Source organism: Galeopterus variegatus, unplaced genomic scaffold (genome assembly GCF_000696425.1).
Source record: "Galeopterus variegatus unplaced genomic scaffold, G_variegatus-3.0.2 Scaffold609, whole genome shotgun sequence".
Taxonomy (NCBI): domain Eukaryota; kingdom Metazoa; phylum Chordata; class Mammalia; order Dermoptera; family Cynocephalidae; genus Galeopterus; species Galeopterus variegatus.
Window position 1 is genome coordinate 392,627 of NW_007726720.1, and position 17,222 is coordinate 409,848.

Genomic DNA, 17,222 nt, shown 5'->3' on the forward strand with positions numbered 1-17,222 from the left:
GGGTTGCGATCCGTTGCCGGTCACGAAAAAAGACAAAAAGGACAAAAAAAAAAAAAAAAAACTTACGAATTGTTTATTTCTGGAAATTTCCATTTAATATTTTCAAACCACCATTGACTGTGGATAACTAAAACCGCAGAAAGTGAAACCATGGATAAGGAGGGATTACTGTATATATAACATGTATTTAGTTTAAAAGTAGGATGGGATGTTACACCTCTTGTAAACATCTTCCCATACCAAACTTCATTAAGATTATAAAATATGCTTGCTTATAATATGGATAGTCAACTTGATTTTTTAGATATCTGAAGGAACATTATAGTTGTCTACCAGATTTTATCAGTGTTAAAAATTATAAAAGACAGTGATTGTCCAAAAGTCCATCGTTATATTTTCAGGATCCCAGATTATACTTGGTGACAGATTTTTTTGGAGCAGAATCAGACCTTTTAGAAGTTGTAATGGCTCTGTTGAACCCCTCCCCAACCTATCACAACCCTGAGATAATAATAATTACAACCACAGCAGCCCCAGTGCTGGCTGAGGGGATTCAGCAAGAAACTAGATGGATGACCCTGTGTAGCTTTGTTTTAATGGGGAAACAGTTAACATGTCAGCCAAGTATAGTACTAGACAGAAAAATAAGCATAAAGAGTTAAAGAATGCTGGTGGGGCAGGGGGACTGCTTTTTTAGCTGGAGGCTGGTCAGGTACCATGCCTGTGCATCTCTGAGCTGACTGCCATGCTGACAATCCTGCGTGGCCCAGTATCATAATACTCTTTACAGATGAGAATAAGGATGCTCAGAGAGGCTGAAACACTTCTGCAGGGTTGCACAGCCACCAAGTATAGAGGTGGGGTTGGACCCCAGATCTCTGTGGTTCTACAGTTCAGGTTCTTTGTCCCTTACAACATACAGCTGAAACAGACACCTTATTTTGTTCAGAAGAGCCAGACAGGGTCCTCCATGCTGTGGCTTTTATTCTGGTCCCATACTGTGTGTGTGTGTGTTGCCTGGCTATCCCTGCACCATAGAACACTTCCCAGGGTGCCTTGCAAGTAGGAATTACTGGGCTGGAATGCCACTTGGAGCTGTGTGGCCCTGTGCTGGCTACTTAAGCTCTCTGATACACATCTATATTAGATGTCTTCCATAAAATGGAAATGTTACTCACATGTCAGGATTGTGTGAAGAATAAGCAGATATGTGAAGTACCTAGTACTGTGCCTGGCACAACAATTTATGTTCAGCAAATAGTGGTGATTTGGTCAACAGGTACAAAGCTACAGTTAGACAGGAGGAATAAGTTCTGCAGTTCTATTGCACAGCAAGGTGACTATAGTTAATAATAAGGTATCGTATATTTCAAAATAGCTAGAAGATTTTAAATGTTCTCGTCACAAAGAAATGATAAATATTTGAGGTGATGNCGCCGCTTGGGAAGCACGGCGGCGCTCCCGCCGAGGGTTCGGATCCCACATGCAGACCGGCGGCTCGCTGGCTGAGCGAGGTGCGGTCGCAGCACCGGGGATGGGATCCCATTGCCGGTCCCGGTCCGGTGCGGTCGTGACACTGAGGGTTGCGATCCGTTGCCGGTCACGAAAAAAGACAAAAAGAAAAAAAAAAGACAATAAAAAAAAGGATTTGGGTGTTGTAGGAGAGGGAGGAATCAAGAATACATTGATTCAGGCTTCAGAATCCATGGGTTCTGGCTTCAGTAACTGGGGGATTGGTGGGACCATTTATTGAGATAGAGAAGTTTTGGGAAGGGGTTGGTTTATAGGGAAAATCATGTGTTCAGTCTCGGGTTTGTTCAGGTAAGATGTCCCTGAGACATCTAAGTGCAAGTCTGGTAGGCTGTTGGATATAAGATCTAGAGAACAGGAGAGGTCTGAGTTGAAGCTACACGCTGGAGAGGGGGCATCACACGCAAATAGTATGCAAAGTTCTCTCTCAATGCCTATTCATGTACTCCATAAATATTTATTAAATGAGTCCAAGTCTTGGGAATGCAGAGGTAAAGAAGAGAGACAGGCTGGTCCCTGTCCTTTTTTTTTTTTTTTCTCTGAGCTGACTGCCATGCTGACAATCCTGCGTGGCCCAGTATCATAATACTCTTTACAGATGAGAATAAGGATGCTCAGAGAGGCTGAAACACTTCTGCAGGGTTGCACAGCCACCAAGTATAGAGGTGGGGTTGGACCCCAGATCTCTATGGTTCTACAGTTCAGGTTCTTTGTCCCTTACAACATACAGCTGAAACAGACACCTTATTTTGTTCAGAAGAGCCAGACAGGGTCCTCCATGCTGTGGCTTTTATTCTGGTCCCATACTGTGTGTGTGTGTGTTGCCTGGCTATCCCTGCACCATAGAACACTTCCCAGGGTGCCTTGCAAGTAGGAATTACTGGGCTGGAATGCCACTTGGAGCTGTGTGGCCCTGTGCTGGCTACTTAAGCTCTCTGATACACATCTATATTAGATGTCTTCCATAAAATGGAAATGTTACTCACATGTCAGGATTGTGTGAAGAATAAGCAGATATGTGAAGTACCTAGTACTGTGCCTGGCACAACAATTTATGTTCAGCAAATAGTGGTGATTTGGTCAACAGGTACAAAGCTACAGTTAGACAGGAGGAATAAGTTCTGCAGTTCTATTGCACAGCAAGGTGACTATAGTTAATAATAAGGTATCGTATATTTCAAAATAGCTAGAAGATTTTAAATGTTCTCGTCACAAAGAAATGATAAATATTTGAGGTGATGAATATGCTAATTGCCCTGATTTGCTCATTCCATGTGTATACATATATTGAAACATCACATTGTACTCCATAAATTATACAGTTATTGTCATTTAAAATTTTAAAAAGATATGCTAATTGCCCTGATTTGCTCATTCCATGTGTATACATGTATTGAAACATCACATTGTACTCCATAAATTATACAGTTATTGTCATTTAAAATTTTAAAAAACAAAATAAATGAAATAAAATAAAAAGAACCTAGCCTGCCAACACTGTGATTTTAGTCCAGTGAGACTTCATATCAGTAAGATAATAAATTTGTGTTGTTTTAAGCAAGAAAAAAAAAATAGTGGTGACTGTTGTTATGTTGCAGTTCAATTTTCCTGGCCCATTACTAAATTCTGAAACACTAGTAGGCATCAGAGCTTTCATTAGCCCTGAGCAATCTGTAGGCAGAGTTTGATATTTGTGTGAGTCAAGGCCACAGCCAGGATTCCTCAAGTCTGATACTTGGATCTCCCCAGTGCTGGGAAAAGAGGTTGAACAAGAAACGATACCTAGAGAAAGTCATCCTGGTTCACAGAACATGGGTGCCTCACAGCAGAAGAGTCCATTTACATCCCCAAGGGAATACAGATGACAATTCTCAGCTTATCCAGACACCCGATGAACGGCTCCCTACCAATCCAGCTGAGTTCATTTCAATAAACATTTGTTGAGCCCTGGCCGTGTACAGACATTGCGCCTAGCTTTACAGCCCAGCACATGGTTTCTTCTGGAAAATGTACCTTATGCATTGAAAAGAATGTCTTATGCAGTCAAAGAACTGGCATTCTTTAATATGCCGTTACTATGTTAACAGGCTGCTCTGATATCCTGTATACATACTGGGGTTTTTTTTTCTACTTTTTCTATCAATTAGTGCAAGAGAGAAATGCTTGAAAATCTCCAACTATGATTGTGGATTTGTTTATTTCTCCTCTTAGTTCTGTCAGTTTGTGCTTTACGTATATTAATGAAAAAGTACATAGGCATTTAGAATTGTATCTTCCTGATGGTGATTTTATTTTTATGACATTTCTGTCTGTCTTGAATTGTTCTTTGTCTAATATGAATATAGTCATAGCAGTTTTCTTATGATTAGTGTTTGAATGATATATCTTTTTCCATCTTTTTCTTTCCAGTGTATGTTTATTTCTATTTAAATTATTTTTCTTGCAAGCAGTATACAGTTGAATCTTGTTTGTTGTCCATTCTGACAAGCTCTGTCATTTAATTAGCATGGCTTTTGTTCATTTATATATATTTAATCTAGAATATTGATTATTGTTTTCCACTGGTCCACTCTGTTCTATGTTTTTTTGTCCTTCCTTGCTTACTTTTTTTTTTTAATTGTTCAAGTATATTTTAGTATCCATTTATCTCCTTTTTTGGCTTTGTAGACACATATCCTTGTTTTATTGTTTTAGTAGTTGTTCCAGGGATTAAAATACTCATCTTAAACTTACCTCAACCTACCTTAAATTAATATTATACCACTTCAAGTACAATGAATATTTTATACACAGCAATATAATTCCACTCACCTCCTCTCCATTTCTGTGTGCTATTATTCTCATTTACTTTACTTCTACATGTTTTAATCCCCAATATTTTGTAATTATTTTTTCTTTAAATAGTCAATAGGCTTTTAAAGAAAACTTTCAGTCTTTTATATTGACTATAAGTTTTTTATTTCACGTGCCTTTTCTTCCCTCCTTCAGATCCAGGCTTCTGTCCATGATCATTTTTCTTCAGCCTGAAGAACTACCTTTGCATTGATTGTGATGTAGATTAAATAGTTATTCTGGAGTCTTTGTTTGCTAATTTTCATCCTGGCTCGTAAATGTATCTACTTCTAGTGACTGTTGCTTCTCTTGATTATGGGTTTCATTCTCCTTTCTTCATGTCTTGAAATATTTTATTTTATGCCCAACCTGGTATATAAAAGAGCAGTAGAGATTGAGGTAGATGACATTTTTTCCCTCAGAGAATGTAGTCCTTTCCCAAACAAGCACCTAAGATGAGCTGATCATTTAGATTGTATTAGGAATTGATAGGAGCTACGTTACAGTTTTATTTAATTTCAGCTCTCTGGTTTCAATATTTTGAAGATGAGGTCAATCCACTCTTTCCACCACTGCATTGGTAGCCCTACAATACCACAAAGATTATTCTCTGCTTTTCAGCCCTGCTCCCAGCTGTCTCTAGTACAACAAAAATTCCCGTGTGGGATAATTAGCATATGAAAAGAATTGGTTTCATGTTTGTAGCCCTTCTAGATTCGGTCTCTCACATCAGCCCACACAGTCGAGATCTGGCTGATCTTGCCTTATCTCAGGTGGATTAGTGCTCCTACGTGTGCATACCCAGACTAGGCCCCAAGTACAAAGTAGCTGACAATCTCTGCTCACTTAAGAAGGGCCAGTCCTTCTCTAAGCTTAGCTCATCAAGATTTCGTTGCATCCATAGCTTTTTAAAAACACAGTATTTTAGATTTTTATGTATCTGGTTCTTTCACATTCCATCAGGAACATAGTCTTTTGTAACCATTTATATCTTAATCAGAATACTTTGTTTTGGTCTTGATGTAGTTTTTTTGTGTGTTAGTTTGTGTTTTGAGAGGGGGATATAGGTTGTACTTACACACTCTTCTTATTTCATGTTGTCTTGTGTTTCTTTGCAGGAAGATTTTGTGGATTCAGATAAAGAAGTCCCTATTGAATCCACCTTTGTCCACATCAAAGAAACCCCTTCTGAACAGGAGAGCAAAGTCTTCATTCTAACTGAAAACGGGGAGCGTGCCTACACCCTTAACCATGAAACCAGCCACCCGCCACCCTCCAAAGTCTTTGTCTGTGACAAACCCGAGAGTGTGAAGGAATTCTGCCTGGGTGGCATTTCCAGCCATGCTCTGTCAGACAGCAACACCGAGTTCATGCACGAGATCATTGACCAGGTTCTCCAAGGGAGCCCAGAGAAGACCAGCAGTGTCAGTGAGCCATCTCCGGAATCTTCCATTTTAGCATCCAGAAAGGACAGCCGGAAGTCCAACTCTATGCCAATCAAGAAAACTGTCCACTTTGAGACTGACACCTACAAGGATGCTTCCTGTAATAATGACCCTTTCTGCAGTCAAGACCTTGGCTTTGCAGGGAGCCCAAGAGTAGCAAAGGAGTTATCAAAGCAAGAGGGACCCGTCTTGGCAGCTGAGGTTGCTGAGGAAGAGAAACCAAAACAGGAAGCCTCCAAGATCCTGGAAGTAGCCTCTGACAAGATCCCCGGTGACGTTTCTTTGGCAGATGGCATGACCAGTAATACTCAGTCTGCTCCGAGTTCTTCCTCCTGGAATGGCGCCTTAGAGAGTACAGCCAGCCACGGCGAAAGAAGTTGTTTTCCTTTATCCCCTGGAGAAAATACTGTGATGGCCGATTCCTTGGAGATCAAGGTGAAGTTGCTGACTGTAGAAGCTATGGATACAGAAGACTATTTTGAAGGCATACCATTAAAAGCCTCAAAATTTAACAGCGACCTAGTAGATTTTGCTTCCACCAGCCAGGCTTTCAATGAAGTTCCTTTGCCTCAAGAGCAAAAACCTGCTGAGGATGAGAATTATGCTGAAAAAGTAGGTAAAAGGAGAGCTAAATCTGCCCAGAAAAAGAGAGATTCTTCTGAGCCCCAAGTTAAGTCTGATAAACATGAACCTCACAAGGGCTCTGGACAAGAAGCTCGAGGCTGTTCTTTGGCTCCTGAAGAGACACCAGTGGATAAAAAGCCAGAAGTGTATGAAAAGGCCAAGAGGAAGTCCCCCCGACATCAGGGTGAGGAAGAGGGGGAAGCCGAAGGCCTCCAGGGGGTTGGTGGAGAACTCCCTTCCAACCCCCCAAGCAGCAGTGTCAGCTTGGAGACCCTTGGGAGTCACAGCGAGGAAGGCCTGGCTTTTAAGCCTTCTCCACCCCTCTCAAAGATTTCTGTCATTCCCCACGACCTTTTCTATTACCCACATTATGAGGTGCCCCTAGCTGCAGTTTTGGAGGCTTACGTGGAAGGCGTGGAGGATTTGAAAAATGAAGAAATGGACCTCGAAGAACCAGAGAGTTATGTGCATGACCTGGGCTCCAGGGTGGAGGAGGCTGATTGCTCTCAGAGCAGCTGCAGCTCCTCGGTGCCGGGCGAGGGCCTCCCAAATGCCAGCGACCAGGGGCCATGTCTCAACAGGGATGCCATGCCAGCCTCAGAACCCACACCTCCACCCCACGACGAGGACCACCAGCAAAGGGAGCCCGAAGACAGTGACCTTCTGGAAAACCATCAGGTACTCAGTTGTGGGGTTTGGGAACCCTGGGCCCTGGCTGGGAAATTTGGCACGTCTCTGAAGTTCACTTTCTTCCTTCATAAAATAGGGATGAGAAGGCTTCCCTCACAGGCATTGCAGTGTGCAAACTTTAAAAAGGTACCCACGTGAGGCTCGGGCAAGTGCAGGGGTAGCACCCTGAGGGAGCATGTGCAGAAATTTTGCACCCTGGGAACCTCCCTGTCTTCACCCCAGTCCTCGTCGTACCCACTGGGCTGCCCTGAGGATCAAGTGAGGTCATGTGTGAGGGTCCAGCAGCGTAGTAGCAGTAATGATTTTAAGCATAGTAATCGCAGCTCACATCTAGCATGTTCTTAGTAAATGGTAGCCCCTGTCTCCCGCAGCAACTGGGGAAAAACAAAGCGACACCTCACTTTTGACTCCAGCCTTGATTTTTAAAGGCCCTTTGCCCGTTTGGCACCAATCTTTGGTTCCTGTGGTTTGACATGGGTGTGTAAACAGGAAGGGGAAACATACACTTATGGGCTTGAGCAGCTTGACACACACTTACCTGCTACTTGTGTTTCCACTTTATCTGGCCCAACAGGTCAAGAGGGGCCACCAGAGTGAGCAGTGAGTGGTATGTGGGGCCCTGGCCTGATGGCAGGGACCTTCTGCAGGCGCCTTATTATAAGAGCTCCCCACTGCAGCACTGGGAATCCAGGAGGTGGATACAGTGCAGACCGGGCACTCAGGGTGGGACACCCAGGAGGGGAGTGGCCTGGGCTCGGACCCTCAGCAAGCTCACCTGCTCCCTTAGTCCAACACTATGGAAAGCAGTCTGACGGCACATGCCAGCAAGGACAAAGTAAAGAGGAAGATTCTGTCTTCAGTGTTGAATGCCAGAGAGCCTGAGCCCCCCAGTAACTGTACTGTGAGAGAATGTGACATCAGGCATGAGAGATGGGCCCAGCAGAGGGACTCAGGGGTTCTACAGAGGCAGACTCCCCACCCAGATGCAGAAAGGCTGCATGTGCAGGGGGCTTCAAGCTGGGGAGGTTGTTCTGGGGGAGGATGCCTCCCAAGTGCTGTAAACAGATGGGAATGTGACCAGCTGTCCCAGATCACAGTGGCTGTACCTCCGTCCCATTCACTGTTGCTTCCCCAGGCTCTCTCCAGCCTCTCATCCCCAGTTCAGCCCCCTCCTCAGCTCAAAGAGGGACAACCCTAAAACATAGGTCTCATTACTCCTCTACTCCTGTCTCCAGGATAAAGTCCAAATTCCTTAGCATGACCTTCCAGACACTTCCCTCTACAACCTGGCTGCCCACCCCTCTCTGTCTCCCTCTCTTCCCCCGACCGCCACCAGCCAAGCCAAACACTGAGAAACCCCATGCTCTCTTCTGATTCCGGGTTCGATTGGGCAGGTCCCATTATCTGGTACCTGCTTCCCCAGCCATGACCGCCACCAGCCAAGCCAAACACTGAGAAACCCCATGCACTCTTCTGATTCCGGGTTCGATTGGGCAGGTCCCATTATCTGGTACCTGCTTCCCCAGCCATCACTTGGCAAGCAGTTATTCACCCTTCAAAGCCCAATGCAAATGGCACCTCATCCCAGGAGTGTCCCCAGCTGTTCCCCAGGCAGAGCCCTCGCCCCTCACCTATAGCCACTACATTTTCAATAGTTCTCTCCTCAAGTGCTTATCTGGTTTCCATGGGTTTTGTTTTTCTCTTCCAGCACAGAGTGGGCATTTGTGTATTAATCTTTGTACCCTAGAGAGAAGAACAGTGACTGGCGGGTCCTGCCACTGCAGGGGACAAAGGTGTATTAAGTGGCATTTTGGGGGTGGGGGTGTGAGGCAAATGTAAAGTAAGTGAAACATCCAGTCAGTGACAAAGCTCAGAGCCAGGGCTGAGGGAGGGGCCCAAAGGGACGTCCATCCATCTGGTGCTGCTGGGAGGAATGAGAAAGTCTTGCACCCGCGGAGGGCTACAGGGAAGAGGGGAATTTGAGTAGCTTTAAGAGACACTTACACGATTGTAGATAGGCCAGAAGTGGTAGCTTGGTTCTGTTCAGTTTGCCAACCCCAGACAGCGGGGAGCAGGTGCCCAGAGCACTGCAGGGGAACAGAGTTGTCAGGTGTAGAGGCAACCATGGCAGGACTGACGGCCACTGGGCACGGCAGCCAGCTCCATGCTCAGCATGTGTTGGAGGGATGGAGAAGGGGCTGGGTGGTTCCTCAGGTGCCAGGGACAGTACCTGCTGTGTTAGTCCATTTTCTGTTGCTTATAGCAGAGTACCTGAAACTGGGGAATATACAAGAAAAGAGATTTATATTCTTATAGTGTTGGAGGCTGGGAAGCCCAAGGTCAGGGGGGGTTGGGCACATCTCGTGAGGAACTTCTTGGTGGGGACTCTCTGAAGAGTCCCATGGTGACCCTGGATGTCACATAACGAGGACAGCTGAGCAAGAGCTTTTCTACATCCTCACTCGCTCTCCTTATAAAATGGCCATTAACAAATTAAACCATTAATTCTCTAACAAATTAAACCATTAACCCATTACTCCATGAGTGGATCAGTCCATCTACAAGGGCACGGTCCTCGAGATCCAATCACCTCTTTAAAGGCCCCACCTTGCAAATACCACATTGGGGATTAAGTTCCCACATGAGCTTTGAGGGGGACAAACGTTTAGCCTGTAGCACCTGCTGCCTCCCGTTCTGCCCCCAGGGAAAGAACCCTGTCCCTGCCTCCCCACCCCTCCCACCTGCCATCTGCTGGCCTCTCCAGAGCTAGCCCTGCCCCGCAGGAAAATCCAGCAGAGATAGAAATGTCCTTCAGTGAGATCAGGCCTTGGTGTCCCCACATTATGGGAGGGGGGTACAACTGGGGCACAATCTCCCAGTTGTTATGGGTCAAAAATCTCCTTTAGGACAAAGGAAAAAGGACTGAGCGTGTGGAGAGCAGAGCTGAGTTGCATCTCTGCCCGCTGTGTTACTTAAAAGGACTAATTAGCGGCCCAGTCCTCTCTCCTGGCCTGTTGCACGTGGCCTATGGAAACACAGTCGTGGCAGCTCATTCCTGTGCACTTTCCTTCCAGTAACTGCTGAGAGCAGTGTGAGCGCCTGCATGTGCCCAGCACACAGACACATGACTCGGGGTGTGGTTGAAAGAGTGCTGGGTTGGGGCCGGCCCAGTGGCGCACTCGGTAGAGTGCGGCGCTTGGGAGCGCGGCGGCCCTCCTGCCGAGGGTTTGGATCCCATATAGAGACCGGTCTGCTCACTGGTTGAGCGTGGTGCGGGCGCGACACTGAGGGTTGCGATCCCGTTGCCGGTCTTGGTACGGGCGCGACATCGAGGGTTGCGATCCTGTTACTGGTCACGAAAAAAGACAAAAAGGAAAAAATAAAGAGTGCTGGGTTGGCATGGCGGAACTGGGAGATCTAGGCTTGAAACCTGTCTTACCCTGGATCTCACTTGAGCAGATGGCTTCTTTACCTGAGCCTTGTGTTCCTCGGCACTGTGTCAGAGTGGTGGTGACACTGTGTGTGTCACCTGGCTCTGAGCTGCCACTGCTGGCTCTCACCTGTCCAAGGAGCATTTGCCAACAGCTCCTGACTGCAGCCTGGACTCAGTCCATGTGGTGAGCATCGGGAGGGGGAAGCCCATCTGATGGGGAGCCCAGGACGATAGGTGAGGTCTGTGAGTCTTGCCTCCTGACAGACAAGGAGATGTGGGATGGAGCAATTCTCTGATACCTGGACATCCTTTAAAAAGAAAAAAGAAAGGAAAAATGTTTCCCAACTATAGGGACTTGAAAATGGCAAGTTTTTCTTGTTCTAGTCTATAAAAAAAGTCCTGTTCCCATTTCACCTTTCAAAAAAGGTAGCATTTGCCCAGGATGAGGGAAGGAGCACTGTCGTGTCAAATTGTTGAGAGCTTTTTAAATTTCTGCACGGAGCTTTGTTCTCCTGGGGCAGACTGGCCTGGCTGCTGTGAGCCTCTTATTCTGACACCTGCTGAGCAGGTTCTTCCAGCCCCTAAACAAATTCTTGAGAGGTGGCTTCAACAATTCCCACCCTTCTGGATTTCACTGGGGAGCTTTGCTGATGGGTTTCAGAACGCCTGGTGTGGACAGTGGTCAGAGAATCTTCCTCACCAAATAAATGCTAGAGATGTCACACTCTGGTCCACCTTTGGCCAAAGGCATAATGAAGATGTCATCCCACAAACAAGGCATTGGGCCATGTGTGTACCTCTCCAAACTCACGGGCCACCTTTGTGCCCTTTAATCCACCTGGCTTCCAAGATTTCTTCGTCTGCTTGAGTGGATGATGGCCGTGTGAAGGGTTCAACCATGGCCCACTGTAAGGGACATCCTTTATAGGAAACCCTGTGGTTTAGTGGGAAGAGGTCATTATTGTACTCATTTGACAGACAGTAAAACTGAGGCTCAAAGAGATTAAAATCACTCATTCAAGGTCAGATCTTACTAACTCTAAAACCCTTTTATATTCCATCAATTTGTAGCATTTGAATTCTGCACAGGGAGCAGGCATTGGGATGGGCTTCTCTCCCATGCAGAGTGTGCTGGAAGAAACCCATGAGAGAGGCAGAATTGGAGAGGTCGCCCTGGCTGGTCTGTGTGGAACACTGCTAGGTGATATCACCTACGTTACATCTCTGCATGAAATGCTGACTGGTATCTGTTGGTTTTGTCTTCCAGTCCCAGGAATCCCCAAACTCAGAGAACGTAGCAAACCCTTTAGAAAAAAAGATAACAGAAGAATCAATCAGCAGTAAAAAAAAGGAGAAAAAGAAACATGTGGACCACGTAGAAAGTTCATTATTTATAGCACCTGGAACTGTTCGATCCTCAGATGACCTAGACGATGACGCTGGTGACCACAAAGTTCCTTCCAGGTATTTTATGATCTTTTCACCCTAGAGATGGAGCCAGGGAGGTGCGCTCTGAGCCCATTCCATTTTTAGTTTCTGATGTGATGGGGGGTGCAGAGACGGGACTAGACAGCACAGGAAATACAGATTCATACAAAATCCTCATTCTCCACCCCTGGGTTCCCCCCGACCCCCGACCCCACCATCACCAGACCTGCTCATAAGAAGCAAAACTGGAGGAATGTGCAACTGGCCTCCTCTCACTCTGCGTACCTGTGGGTGGAAACTAGCAGTGAACAGCAAAGTGGCTGAGCCATCGGTAGGCGTGGGGTGCAAAGGAATAGACCTGGAGACCCTGGCGGCTGCCCCAGGCCCCACGTACGTGCAGCTGGGTCAGGTAGACACCAGACTTTGCTGTTTCTAAGCAGCTTCCTGACTTCAAGCACATGCCGCCAGGGGACCTTTGATCCCTGTCGCATGGAAGCTGACGTTAACATCAGTATTATGGTTTCCTCCGCAAGTTTGGTTTCAGGGAAGTAAGGATGGTTGATTGATCCTGGGGAGGGAAGGAGCAGGGAGGATAAGGATCTACAGGAAGCTTGTAGGACACATCTGCTGTGTCACTCCTAGGCCACCAGATGATGAGCCGGATTGGTCCCAGGGGAAGGACGTCACTGTTGAACGTTAGAAGACCCCGGTCTTTCCCCATCACTCATCATCACAACAGTCCCCGTCGGCCAAGCCCGCCGTGTTCAGGCACCTCACACGCCTTTCCTCATTCACTCTCACGGTCACCCCCACAGGCACGGAGGTGGGCTTGTGCCTCATTGTGGCAGTCAAGGAAGATCGGGCTGTGTAACTTCCCTACCACCTCCCAGCTCAGGAAGTGGCAGAGCTGGGGTCTGAGACGCAGACACGTCTGACTCTGGTCCACATCCCTTTCGTGCCCTTGTTGCCCGTGGTGGTGTGAGTGATACTAGCTGCAAAGGAAAATGACGGAGACGGGCATGTGAGGAGTGAGTGGGGAGAAGCCCATGCAGAGAGGGACAGAGGAGGAGCTGGCACATGCCCAGGTTCCTGTCTCCCCTCTGCTTTGCTTCTGCGCCTGTGCTGTGGGGAAACAGAGGCAGGGGTGAGTGAGACACAGCAGAGAGCAGTTGCCAGCTTTGCCCATGATTCCCAGAGTCCCTGTCCCTGACCCTGGACGTGACTGCCCGGCAGATGTCTATGTTCTTAGCATGCATCCGGCCTGGTGTAAGTGCAGAACACTTGTAGGCAAATGGCCAGGGCTGTCATCTATCTACCTCACTACAACTTGCAGAGGAGTCACTGGTCATTTGCCAGACCTCTCAGTTTCTCCCTCAGTGGGTCCAGCCTGAAACCATTTTTGAGCAGCCTCCCTCTGATGGAATCGGCTAGGTCTGAGGACTTCAGAGGAGGGAGAGCAAGGTCAGCCAAAGAGGTGACACAGGCAGGGCTCCGTCCTCCAAGGAGATGAGATGTCACCATCTGTTCTCCTACAACTGGGTGGGACACAAGAGGTGCTAGGCAAGTGGGGATTCCACGTTTTGGACCTCAGAGGCAGGTAGGGAGGGCAGCCTGGGGGCTGAGATGTCGTTTGAGCTGAGCATTGAGGGGTAAGTGGATTTGGATCGGGGAGAGGGAGCAGGAAGGCATGCCAGGCGGAAGCAACAGCCTGAGCAGACAGCTGGCGCCTCGCGGGCTCCTCAGCAAATACTTGTGAAATGTAAGGGGGTGGGAGGAGAAACAAGGGGAGTGTTGGGGGACAGCAGGCACCTTGGATGTGCGCTGCATCAAGCAGTGTGGGTAAAGCCAGGGCCAGTGAAGAGAGACCAAGAGGGATGGGTGGGCAAAAGGAAACAGTTATTTCCATGTACACAGAATGAGGCCAGGTAGGCTTTGCCGTGCAGAGGTTTCACGCTGATCTCTTTGCACAGAGCAGGCAGCAGTTACCTTGTCTGTTCCTTCTTCCTGGCTTTCCTCAGGCACAATGTGGCAAAGCTGTAATGATGATGAAACATTTTAGCCCAGGTGAAAGCTGCATCCCAAATGTAAGCAGGTAGTGTTGAGGTGTGGTCATTAACGGGAAGGAATGAGGACCCTGGTCCCCTCTTGCGTGCCAGGCCATTTCACCTGCTCACTCCAGTGTAGGAGCAGCCACTCCCCTCTCCCTCCTTATACATCCATGAAAACTGAGCTGCAGGGCTGTCAGCACCTGACCCAAAGTTATTGAAAGGGACTGAGCTCCGGGCACCTCTCTGCCCAAGCACAGGATGTTTTTTTTGGCCATCCCTCAATATGGTCATCCCATGTAGCTTCCCTTTGGTCTAGGCAGAGTGGCCTTTTGTTTCCAGAGCCTGCAGGACCCCACGTGGTCTCTGTCTCCCTAATCTCATCTATCCACCCTTGCACCACTGAGCTCCGGGCACCTCTCTGCCCAAGCACAGGATGTTTTTTTGGCCATCCCTCAATATGGTCATCCCATGTAGCTTCCCTTTGGTCTAGGCAGAGTGGCCTTTTGTTTTCAGAGCCTGCAGGACCCCACGTGGTCTCTGTCTCCCTAATCTCATCTATCCACCCTTGCACCAGGCACTCTGGCCTTAGTCGAGTTCTTTGAATGCTCTGCCCACTCCACCTCCCACCTTAAGCTCCTTCAACTTCGAGGATTTTTCACTCTGCCTAGAACACTGTCCCTTGCCTGTCTCCTGACCCACTCCTCCTCAGCCTTTAGGTCTCAGCTTCACAACCACTTCCTCCAAGCAGCCTTCCTGGATTTCCCCTGGCTATTTTTGATCCCTTTTATATGTTCTTCTAGACTCTTTACAGCACTTATCAAAACTAATTTATATAATCATTTGTGTAAGGATATATTTACCATCTGTCCCCCTCCTGAATGCAGGGACCGTGTATATAGAGTTCATCAGCATAACCCGAGCATTTAGCACAGCACTGGCTTGCAGTAGGCATTCAATTAAAATTCTTTGGTTAGATAGATAAATGAACAAATGTGTTCCCTCAGTCTGCTGTTGGCTCCTGGAGAGCAGGAGACAGGATGTCAGCACCTTCCTAGCCCAATTCCTGATGCACAGTAGGCTCTTGATAAATGTTTGCTGAAAGGCTGAAGTTCAGGTTTCAAACCCACAATAACTCATACTGATTATAACACAAAAACCACGTAAAAGAAAGCATGCTGCAAAAAAGCAGGGAGGGGAAGAGTGAGAGTTTCCCCCTAACAGGTATGCACTTTTTTTTTATTAGAAAACATTACAGACACAGCGGGGGAAAGGGTGCCTCTGAAATCTGCAGATAATACAGTGCGGGGTCACCTCTCTTACAGGACACTGCTGGGTCCCAGGCACCAGGGTCTCTTGTCTTTGTAGATGCATTTTGTTTGCTACATTTCTGTGCTGTGATACCAGCCAGGAAAAATTAGCACAGTTTTGGGATTGAGGACAAGAACAGAAGTTTCCCTAAGCCTAGCCCAGCCCCTGGCACACAGCAAGTGCTGTGTGTACCCAATGCAAGGGAAGAGCTTGGAGAGGTTTTTCAGGACAACAGTGGGCAGGAATATGAAGGCTGCCAACAATGAACTCCCTAAAAATAAACTCTTGGGTCAAATGCCTTTTTCCTGGACCCCAGGATGCACATGGTAGGCTTCCCCGGAGGAGGCTGAAATGACAGTCTCTGTGCCAGATGCATCAATACCCAACACCTAGTTCTCCTGTTGAGCCACAAAACAGGGCCAAACAATTTTACCTCTGGTATACTATGGTCCCCACCAGCTCCATGACATAGGCGGGGTGGGAATGATGATGTTTTACAAATGAGGAAAACTGGCCAGACATGTAAGGACTTGGCACACTCCAATCAAAGTGGGCACATTGGATAAATTTCCCACTTCTGTGCCTGGTTCTGAAATCACCACTCGCCTATATCCACATATGGAAGACTCGGGATGGGGGTGACCATACAACCAAGCCATGAGGAGCTCCAGGTGGCACCAATTCAAAACGTGTGTTTGTTTTTCAGGACTAGTCACAGTGACTCCAGCATTTACATTCGACGACATACTAATAGGTCTTTGGAATCGGTTAGTATATCAATTTCTTCTTCGTCCATATGGCCTCTGCTAATCAATTCCTTTCCATCCTTCCTCCTCCCCAGCCCGGAGCTTTGAAATTACTGACATGCAACAGCTTTACTTTTGGATAGAAGACAAGCACATTGAAACCTTGTCATTAAGCACAGTCCAAATCGATGTCCAGTTTGGGCAATAAGGGATGTAAATAAAGTGATGATTTTAAAGCCCGAAGGCCTCTTTGTTATACAAACGCATCCAAAGCACCCCCACCCCCCCACAGACACCCAGAAAGATCATGTTCAAAGATAGCGGTGCAACATAAGTAGAAGGTCTGCTCTGCGTTCACACGTGCTTAGCCCTAGATGTGTGGGGACCCAAAGCAGCTGTGGTCTGCGGCACATTCTGGTTTAGGTTATAGTTGGTGGGCCTCTCCCATTCACCAGTGGGGGGTTCAGGGGAGGAGGGAATGTATGTTGTTTGTTCACACGTGCTTAGCCCTAGATGTGTGGGGACCCAAAGCAGCTGTGGTCTGCGGCACATTCTGGTTTAGGTTACAGTTGGTGGGCCTCTCCCATTCACCAGTGGGGGGTTCAGGGGAGGAGGGAATGTATGTTGTTTAGCAGTTTGATTTTGGAACTAGATGTCTGCAATATTGAGAAATGCATAGCATGCTCGGCTTTGTGTGTTTAAAATCATTTTATTTTCTGTTTCAGAGATTTCATCTTTACTAATTGGGTTGCGGGGTTTTGTTTATAAATTTCACTGTAGGAACATTTTAGCTATGTTCAATTGAGGAACGCAGCAGATCTGGATGACAGAAGAAACCGAATGTTAACCAGGTTGGTGGCTTTGCATACTTCAAGTGTTGTGGGGTTTTAAAAAAAATTTTTTTTAATTATGCACCCTACCTTAGGGGGGTGGTTATTCTCCAGCTGTGCTTTGTTGATGATAACAGTATTAGTAACTTGGGATAATGTGAGGAAATACCCGTTCCAGAGAAGATGACTGTAAATTCAGTATGAGTGGGAGGGGAAAGTAGATATTAATTTAACATTGATGGGGAGGGCATGGTTCAGAAAAAGACTCAGTTTTTTTTTTTTTTTTTTTTTTAAAGATGACCGGTAAG

General features: G+C 46.9%; 1 protein-coding gene across 1 annotated transcript in view; it reads left to right on the top strand.

The window, feature by feature from the left end:
* The window catches only part of CLMN (calmin (calponin-like, transmembrane)), a 64,890-nt gene that overhangs the window by 44,755 nt on the left and 2,913 nt on the right, over positions 1 to 17,222 (top strand). Inside the window, exons 9-12 of the mRNA XM_008570526.1 lie at positions 5,481 to 7,109; positions 11,822 to 12,018; positions 16,045 to 16,105; positions 16,865 to 16,935. Coding sequence (XP_008568748.1) covers positions 5,481 to 7,109; positions 11,822 to 12,018; positions 16,045 to 16,105; positions 16,865 to 16,935 — 1,958 coding nt within the window. The remainder of the gene's footprint in view (positions 1 to 5,480; positions 7,110 to 11,821; positions 12,019 to 16,044; positions 16,106 to 16,864; positions 16,936 to 17,222) is intronic.